This window comes from Trachymyrmex septentrionalis, unplaced genomic scaffold, assembly GCF_001594115.1.
Source record: "Trachymyrmex septentrionalis isolate Tsep2-gDNA-1 unplaced genomic scaffold, Tsep1.0 scaffold13, whole genome shotgun sequence".
Taxonomy (NCBI): Eukaryota; Metazoa; Arthropoda; class Insecta; order Hymenoptera; family Formicidae; genus Trachymyrmex; species Trachymyrmex septentrionalis.
Window position 1 is genome coordinate 321,143 of NW_017304438.1, and position 10,298 is coordinate 331,440.

General features: G+C 32.1%; 1 protein-coding gene across 2 annotated transcripts in view; it reads right to left on the minus strand.

Moving 5' to 3' along the window:
* Window positions 1-1,725: 1,725 nt before the first annotated feature.
* The window catches only part of LOC108756923 (rho GDP-dissociation inhibitor 2), a 12,901-nt gene continuing 4,328 nt past the window's right edge, over window positions 1,726-10,298 (minus strand). Inside the window, exons 2-5 of one of the 2 annotated variants that reach the window (XM_018501104.1) lie at window positions 7,064-7,249; window positions 3,815-4,039; window positions 3,703-3,711; window positions 1,726-3,630 (exon numbers count right to left, since the gene is read on the minus strand). In XM_018501104.1, the coding sequence (XP_018356606.1) occupies window positions 3,431-3,630; window positions 3,703-3,711; window positions 3,815-4,039; window positions 7,064-7,247 (618 nt within the window). In that variant the 5' untranslated portion in view covers window positions 7,248-7,249 and the 3' untranslated portion in view covers window positions 1,726-3,430. The remainder of the gene's footprint in view (window positions 3,631-3,702; window positions 3,712-3,814; window positions 4,040-7,063; window positions 7,250-10,298) is intronic. The other variant, XM_018501106.1, reaches the window with a different exon arrangement.

Below are 10,298 nucleotides of genomic sequence, written 5' to 3' on the forward strand. Positions count from 1 at the left end.
TTAAAGACGGTCTTAAAATAAGAACGGACTAGAAATACCGGCCACAAAGCCGGTAATTATTATTTTCATAATTATTATTTTAAGACCATCTTAGTAATAACATCTTAACCCTGATGGAAATTTTTTTCTAAATTGTAATAAATAATGGTGAAAAATATTAATTGTAATTGTAATGAATAATGATGAAATATTACTGAACTTTGTATTGAAATCTGTATTAATTGACCCACTTTCAATATTATTTCATTTAGATTTCATTACAATTCATTAAAAATTCATTAAGATTTCATTACAATCATTAAAATTTAATATTATATTAGAGTTCATTATTTAGCCTCATGTTAGTATAAAAATACAATGCACTAAAATAAAAATGTGAAAATCATACAATGACATGTACAAATATGACATGTCTGCTGATGATCTAAGCTTCGATTATGAATGCGTTCCAAAACTTGAAACTCTTTGTTTAATATTCGGTAAACAACAAGAATAGAATGATATTCGGATCAACAAAGCCAAGTTTTGGAATGTAACCCATGTAAACAGTTATACAGAATATAGAGAGAGCACGATTAAATTTTACATACGAGAACCGACACCATCTAGCGGCACTCCTAGAAAGACAAATTCAACGCTTCGTTACAATGCACACAAACTGAGAATTTATTTCAATTATTAATTCCAACATTTTAATTCTACTATTCTTTTTTTGGTAATTATCATTAATAAGTCTCTATAAAAATAATGTATATTTTGTTTCAATGTCACTGCCTTTTAAATATTTTCATTAATATTTTTAAAAATGTATAGTATTTCAACATATTTCAGTGTATAATAAATTGTAAAAATATTATATTTTGCATTGCTTTTTTTATTCATTTTTAAAAATTATTTTTAGGATTCACAATATTTCAGTATAATTCACTATTCAATTTCTCTTAATAAATCTGTATAAATATATTTGCATTAGTTTTCATCACATTTCATTAATTTCAGTATAATTCAGTGTCAATTCAATTTCTTTGAATAAATCACAAGATGAATATTAAATATATTTACAATAGTTTCAATATTTTTCACTCTTCATTAATTTTCATTCATTATCTTTAAAATTTATAGTATTTCAAAATTAAAAGTATTATTTATGTTAAAATATTTTCAATAATACTTCAATAATTTTCATTTCTCATTTCAATGATTTTTATAGTCGATTTTAGCGATTTATTTCCATCAAGGCAGATATCACTTAAGACAGTCTTAAAATAAGAAAAGACTATAAATATCGGCTTATGCCGATATATGATGCATGTAGTCAATGTAAAATATACTTTTCAGAGATTTAATTTTTTTGCAGATATTTTATAGAAGTAAAAAATAGGAGCGTTACCCTGGCTTTTCCTTGCAACCATCTTTTACCAATTTTTTTAATAGTAGGTATTTAGCATATAATTTTATACATTGTATAGTGTTAAATGTATGATAAACATACAAAATATTGAGCAGAATTTGATTGCTCTCCGAAAACCATGTTGTACAAATATATAAATTTTAGAGCACTTTTTACTTTATACATATATGTATATAGGAGAGTCGTCTGAAAAGTTTTGAGCCTAACATAGAAACAAATATTTTTTCGATCAAATTCAGTTTTATTTTTTAACATAGTCTCCTTTTAAGTTAATACACTTTTCCCAGTAAAATGCTTCCATCCCTTTAACTCATTCAAATAATAGTTAGTGTCTTGCTCTGCAAAATAGTCTTCTAAGGATGCAATGACCTGCTCATTCGATAAAAATCTCTGTCCTCCGAGTCAAACTTTGAGCTTAGGAAACAGGAAAAAGTCGCTGGGGCCAGATCTGGTGAACATGGTGACTGGTCAATCAATTCGACTATAATTCGTGAATTTTTGCCATAATGACCGTCGAAATGTGAGGTGTATCATCTTGATGGAACAGCATTTTCTTCTTCTCTAAATGCTGTTTTTTCGCAATTCCTGCCTTCAGCTTGTCAATTAATGATGCGTAGTATACCCTCGTTATTGTTTTACCTTTTCCAAAATAGTCGATGAACACAATTCCATGACTATCCCAAAAAATAGTCGCCATCACCTTCCCGATGAAACCGTCTTCGTCTTCTTCGGAGCAGATGCATCTTTCGCAATCCACTGTTTCAATTTTTCCTTCGTCTCAAGAACAAAGTAACCGATTTAAGTTTTATCAACAATTATTAATCGATGCAAAAAAATCGGACTCGTTTCGCTTAAACCGCTCCAAGGCCTTGGAAATGTTTATTCAAATGGATTTTGGTCCACAGTGAACAAGCGCGGCACCTAACTTCTTCAGCCAATATATGACAAACACGTTCTTTCGATATACCTACAACCTCTGCTATCTTTCTAACTTCGATTCGACAATCGTTCAGTACGATTTGGTGAATTTTTTCGATTGTATCGGTGGTAATCGCAGTTGTTGGCTATCCCGAACGCTAATTAGCCGAGCTGGTATGACCATTTAAATTAAGCTGCCCATCTTTTCATGGTGGCAAATGATCCTGGACTGGGCAGAGTCCTCGTAAACAGGGTCCAACTCTACTTTAATTTGCGCAGGCGTATTGCCTTTCAAATGCAAGAATTTAATCATGACACGATATTCGGTTTTTTACATTTTTACAAAAATACTGACATCGACTGGCACAAACGACTGTCAAACATCAATTGAGCGTCCAAAATGGGTATAATTTTCACAGGTATCTTTCAAAATATGTACGATCGTAGTACCAGAATAGTTTTGATGAGTAATGCCATCTTCATTGAGACTCAAAACTTTTCAGTTAGCCCTTATGTGTGTGTGTGTGTGTGTGTGTGTGTGTGTGTGTGTGTGTGTGTGTGTGTGTGTGTACACACACATATATACACACACAGGGACTGTTTTACTCGGTTTAGTCCATTCTGTCGCTATACGAAAGTTTTATAATTGTTAGACACCTTATTTATGTATATATATAATATATAAATCAACTGTTGACTATACGTTTACTGTTTTTTTATTCGCTACGCATCTAATACTCATTTGTCCGGAAATATATTGATTTGTCACATCATGTATCGCTTAAATCACTACTACTGATGTCTGCTTGTACTAAGGTGAAATATGATGTGTATGTGTGTGTGTATTCTTCATAATTCTCGAATCTGTTTCTATAATCAAATATCTAATCAATTACAAAAACCTTAATAAATACCGATTATATTCTCTTCCTCTTTTATTACTTAAAGTATAAGTAAATAATTCTTATGGCAACGTCAACCACAACTAAAGAATATTAAAATTCATCCATCCAATTGCATTTTGGCATTTTACGTCCTTAATTATTACTCGTAAAGTAATAAGGAATTGTAAATTATCGTCCTTTCGAAATAGAAGACGATTTATTCTTTCCAATCCTTCTTAATTTCAAACGCCCACTCCCATTTGAGATGTTCATGCTTGTCGTCATCTGTGAAGAGAGAACTAACGCTGTATGAGCCTCGCGCTACAACACCGGCTGGCGCATCTTCAGCTGGAGTAGTGTAAGACTGAAGCTCTGTTTTAGGAGGATACGAGCCTACCATATGTGTCATTTTGTCAACTGTAACAAAAGATAAAAAATGTACAATTCTATCATACGCTACATACTCTAATTATTGCATATTTCATTTACCCGTAACTCCTAATTTGCATTAGAAGCATTAACACACAAGCAATCGAATTTATTATAATTATTAAGAATAACATCATTATATTCAAATACAAAAGAGGAAAAAATATCATACCAGGTACACCAAGGCGATAAGTCTTTTGAACATATTTTAATCCATGCACGATCTCGCGTTGCACAATAAAATCGATCCTGATTCTATAGCTCACGCCCTCCTTGATGACAAATGTATGTTTTTTTAGCTGTGATAAATCACCAGTCAAGTCTAATTCCATATCCGGTCGATCAGCGACGCATAATGCCAATTTCTTCACTATTACCTTTCTAGGATCATTAGGATCTACGAGAATTATATAATTATTTAGAATGTTGTCACGTCACGCCTATTATATGTTGTAAAGGGATCCAAGTGTTAGTTATATAAAAACATTATACAAATAACATGTGTTGCGCACGCACGCACACACACATTTTTATAGGTCTTGTAAAGAAAAGTAGTTATAATAAATGACACTGTTAATATAATTATTGTTCTTTACTATTTACTATTTATTTAGAATTTTGATTGATTTAGTTAATTACTATTTAATAATAGGTTCTTGAAGATTTATCAATGTTGCGGTAACTGTTATCACATCATCGATAATGTTCAACATGCGATGATGAATACCCGAATGAAGTTTGAGTACACTGAATTCTCTTATTTTTCTGATAATCCTTTTTATTAATATGTGTGAAGACTTGCGATTCTTTTCAATATTCCATCTTTTGAAAGTTTTTTATCGCTCGATACACTTGGTGGTATTAACACATTTTTTTTCTTTTGCAACATATGATCGATGTACTTGAATCCTCGATTATAACAGCACATTCAGAAATTCCTGTAAATATTAACTTATTTCCACTATTGCAGCATCGCTTATTCTTTCACCAAAATTTTTCGATATAAAATTTATAAGTTCTGAAATTGAAATTCAAAAATCAACTAATCCGATATATGAAATTATTACTTAGTTGGAACATAAAAAATATAATCAGGTGCTGCAGATATTAAATATTCTTTGTATTCCAACCAAGTAATAATTTTATATATCAAATTGATTGGTTTTTGAATTTCAATTTTAAATCAATTTATTATCGTGATTGCACATTTGCCACGAAATTTTCTTGACAAATTCCTTCGTATTGATATAGCAGTAGGTCAGATTAATAATTTTTTTAGATGAACGACTAATACTGCTAAAGTTTGGCGAAATATAACATTGACAGTAGTTGAATCAAATCTAAAACAAACTATCACCTAAACGAGAAAATGTGTCACTTAATTTTATTTTCGATAAAGTTGAACAAATGTTACGAACGCTAATGTTTGTTTCTTTACTTAACAGATTTATAAATCCATTAGCTGGAAGTCCGATATACAGTTTTGGTTTATTTTTTATTAAGAACAAATGTCTTTCTAATGCTGCTTTTAAGTAACTTTTCTTCTGTTTCATCACCAATTTTTTTGGAGGATAAAAATTTTCGCACCTCCAGTATACCGTACAGGAATATTGTTTTTGTGACCGTCGGACTTTACAAACTAACAATGTTAACAATGATTTTCCAAGTTTCCAGTCGTTGAACAAATTTCGCACATGATTGGACTACAGTCAATTTACTTCGCACATCAATTTTATCAGTTTAAATCCGTTTATGACATTAATTAATTTTATCTATTTGCACTTTCCTATTCTTGAATATTGCAGGTCTCATTGGCAATTGAAATCCTTCCACTTTCGGAAATCCAAGTTTTAATTCCAAAATATTACGAACGTAATAACTTTCTTGATCTTTTGACTTCAATTTCAGTTCTTTTTTAAAACTCATCTACAGTTAATGCTTCCTAATTTTTAGAAAAGCTCCCTTTCTTAAATGAACATTAGCATTTGGATCAAAATCCAAATGTAATTTTTCAAATTCTCTATATTATGGAATAATAGCGGATAACAACAGTTTTGAAGTTAAACACATAAATAAGCAAATATGATACAATGAATAAGATGAGGGGATTGGTTAACTACTGAATATCTCAATCATGAAACTTTATCCCTAGAATGAAAAGTGAAAAGTGAAATTTTCTCCATTAATTTCAATGGTAAAAATTTTCACTTTTCACTTTCCATCCTAGGGATAAAGTTTCATGATTGATACCCTGATGACTGCTAATGACGTCATACGACATTTTCGTGCGAAAAAGTCCGGTACAAATATGACAATTTTTAATTCGTTATTAAAATTATAAATATGCATATCATAATTCTTTAAATATCTTTTAGAACAGGCCTGTTCAAAACTAGATTTGTGAACCAAAATGCTTCTACCTCTCCGCTGTCTTGGTAGAGCGAAACAGAGCGTAAATAACAAAGGATAGATGCCTAAATTCTGTCCAAGCGTTGTAGAGTAAAGGAGCCGAGCGAGTCCGTCTCTTAATTTGCAATCATAATAGTTTTTTATTTTGCCTCATTCTGTGCTTGTGACATCCATAATGATGCTATCCAATCTTCTTCAAGCATTTTCGTTTCTTATTATATACAACATGAATGTTCTGTACAGTACAGAAGTTTGTAGCAATATTGCTGCAACATGTTACAACATTGCATATTACAACGACGTTTGCGACTTGAATTCAGGCGGAACGCTAGCTCTATTCTTTGTTATTTACGTTTCATCTCGCTCTATTGAGACGGCGGAGAGGTGGAAGGCGTTTCGGCTTATGAGTCGAGGTTTGGACAAGCCTGTTTTTATATAGAACATATATTTTTTATATAATCTAAATTATTATTTAAAATAGAGCGAAGAAATATTTGCACATTTAAATTGATTTTCAGCTTGATTGCTACTTTTTATAATAGTATCCCGCGTGTACTCTAAGGATACCTCTACATAATTCGCAAATCGCAAAACATAGTTCACAAATGCTGATGCAGAACGACGATCACTACAAGACACAGATGAAAACCAACTGCATGCAATGAAAAAACAAACGCAAATCTTCATTCTGCGTCCACGTTTGCGAACTACGTTTTGCTATTTACGAATTATGTAAAAGCACCTTAAATGCTGATCGGCGCATTTAGATTGTGCGCGGGTAAGTGAAGTAAGAAACGGAAAACAAACAAAAAATCAGCCAAAATGTGCAGATATTTTCCAGTTATGATTTAAAATAATAGAAAAAAGATACTGTAGAACCGACTTATAAATATTAACGCGGGGATAAAAAGGGCAGAACAAGTAGCGAGATAACTTATAAACAATTTCGAACACAACTGATCATATATTATAGGTCATGATTATACATATATTTATAAAACTAAATGCCCACCTACTACAATGCCGCCAGATTTTGCTTCTCCCAGAAGCGTCTCTTTATACTTGCGCAAACTCTCATCTTCCTTATCTGTTTCCAAGATCTGCTCGATGGATTTTTCCGGTGGAGGCTTATAACTGGATTCCACGTCCGGCTCCTCATCCAACGCATCTACATGATCACCCGTAGAGTCAGACATCGCTATGTTCAAACCAGGAAAGATATACATATATATATAAATATATATATATAAAAAGACTTGCGAGAAAGAGAAGAGACAAAAAAAAGGATTGAAGGATGCATAATATTATGCGATATACAAGATCTCCTAAACTTTTTGACACCGTTTGTGGGCAAGTAGAGCGGACTAAATTGAGTCAAATAATCCTCTGTCAGTTTGCAATCTTTGCAATAGTTAAGGATATATCCGAGTCATTTGTATAAATGTGTTAATATTTATACTTTAAACAAACTATCTATCTATAAAAATAAACATTAATTAGCAATTTTACAATAAATACATTCTGTTCTAACATCATGAGCTTTGCACATATTTTTTATTTTAGAAGCTAAATTTCAATTGTACGAATACTTTTTGAGCATCCAAATAGTATATTTTTTAATTTTCGCTTATTTTTCAAACGATATTCTGTAATTAATACACATCTTTTTAGTATATATAATTTTAAGAAACATACAATCTATTTTATTCTTTATAAATAAATTATTAATTATCCAGCAAGAAATGATCGTCAATTAAATGTTGAATTGACATCAAATTAGTGTTGAAATCATTGTATCGATATCAATTCGACATCAATTCGATGACTCATTTCTCGCTGGATAATATTTAGTTTTTAAAAATAAAGATTCTTTAAAAAATATTTTCTCTGTACAAATACTTTTTGCATTCACTGTATGTAAGGTGTTCCGAAACTTTTTGCCAAGCGCTCTTGTGTAGATAGAGCAGATTAAATTGAGTCAAAAAGTCTTCTACCTCTATTTTGTAATTTTCGCAATAGTTAATAAGATATTAATTATTAGGTACTAAACTTAGTTTCACATTTAGTTAGACATTTGTCAATAAAATTCAGTGCGAAAAGATTCATTTAAATGAACAGTACCATTTTTTTGGTTATTAAACATGGAACGTGATAAGTTGTTTTTTCGATATATGCTGCTTCATTACTTCGATTTGAAAAAAACTGCAGTTGCAGTTCATAAATTACTTGTCAAAGCTTATGGCAATTGTGTTCCATCAGAAAGAACATGCCAAAAATGGTTTCAACGATTTAAGAGTGATGATTATGATGTGAATGATAAACAACGCTCAGGTCAACCGAAAAAGTTTGAAGACAGCGAATTGCAAGCATTATTGGACGAAAACTCAGCTCAAACGCTCCAAGAATTGTTTGCAGCATTAAATGTTACTCCGATGGCTGTTTCCAAACGTCTACATGCAATGGAAAAGATTCAAAAGGAAGGAAAATGGGTACCACACGAATTAACTGAAAATGCCATTGCGAATCGCTTAAACATCTCTCTATTTCTTTGCTCGCCAGATAGAAAAAAAAAGTTTTTTGTGACGCATTGTGACTGGCGATGAAAAGTGGATCTATTTTAATAATCCCAAACAAAAAGTCATGGGTGAATCCTGGCCAACCATCAATATCTATACCAAAGCGAAATATATCCATAGCCACAAAGCAATGCTCTGGTGGGATATACAAGGCGTCATTTACTATGAGCTACTCAAATCGAGTGAAAGTATCACGGGGAATCGATATCAATTACAATTGAACGTCTGAATGAAGCATTGTTGGAAAAAAGGCTAGTAGTAGCCAGCAATCGACACAAAGTTATGTTTTTGCATGACAATGCTCGACCACACGTTGCAAAAGCCGTCAAGGAAACACTGATGCAGCTCGAGTGGGAAGTTCTCTCGCACCTAGCGTATTCACCAGACTTAGCTCCTTCAGACTATTACTTATTCCGATCGATGCAGCACGACTTGGTGGATACACACTTCAGAAATTACGAGGATAGGCGAAAATGGATCGATGAATAGATTGCTTCAAAAGACTAATCGTTCTATCGTCACGGGATCCACTTATTGCCACAAAGATAGGAAAAATGTATAGCTAGCAAGGGCAGATACTTTGATTGATGTATTTTTTGCTTTTGACATCGAAATAAATGAGTTTTTTAAATAAAAAAAAACGTCAAAACTAAGTTTAGTATAATACCAAAAATCGCTAAATATTGGTTTTCAATCATTTTTTACTCAAATACTATCAACTTTACAGCGAGAAACAAAAATTGTTAATTTTCTTCTCATAAAGTTTTGAGAATTTTTTAATACCATATTTTCTCATGTTAATAAAAATAGTTGCCAATAAGAAAATACAGTACTAAAAAGTTGATTAAATATTTTTAAAAAATTCTTAGAATTCTACGAAAAAAAAAAAACAATTTTTGTCTCTTGCAGTTTTTCTGTAAAGTTAGTAGTATTTGAGGAAAAAATTATAGAAGGCCAATATTCGGCGATTTTTAGTAATTAATATCTTGTTAACTATATTGAGAAAATTGCAAAATGGTAGAGGACTTTTCGACTCAATTTAGTCCGTTCTTGTGTAAATAGAATCGCTTTGTAATACCAACTAAAATTGAAGTCTTGATCCTCGTTTATGTGAGGAGCTTACATTGACTCTGCTTCGCACTGAAGGAATAAGATTTAGTTAATCGCCTTTATCCCCCGAAGAAACTGTCACAGGATCTTTTAATCCAAATTTATCGCATGACCCTTTATATTGGATCGGAAGTCCAAACAAAATAATCTCAAGAAGAGGAAGAAGAAGAAGAGGAAGAGGAAAAGAAAAAAGAAGAAGGAAAAGAACATGCATCCCTCTGGGCAGTCTTATTTAGTTCCACGTTTGCATTTGGTGGGCGAATTTAGCTACTTTCATAAATTAATCCCTCGTTAACCATTGCGAAAATTGCAAAATGGTACAGGATTTTTTGACTCAGTTTAGTCCGCTCTATCTACATAAAAACGCTTAGCCGAAAATTGCGAGACATCCTGTACGAGGGTCGTTCGAAAAGTCCGTGCAAAGTCACTGCTGATGGCACTACTGGCGCGTATCAAGGTTAGATTTAGTTAGTAGCATCTCTTGGAGGAACACACACCAAGTTACAGCCAGATCGGTCTATTTGTTTGTGTTTGGCATTCATTTGAATCGAGGAAGTCGAG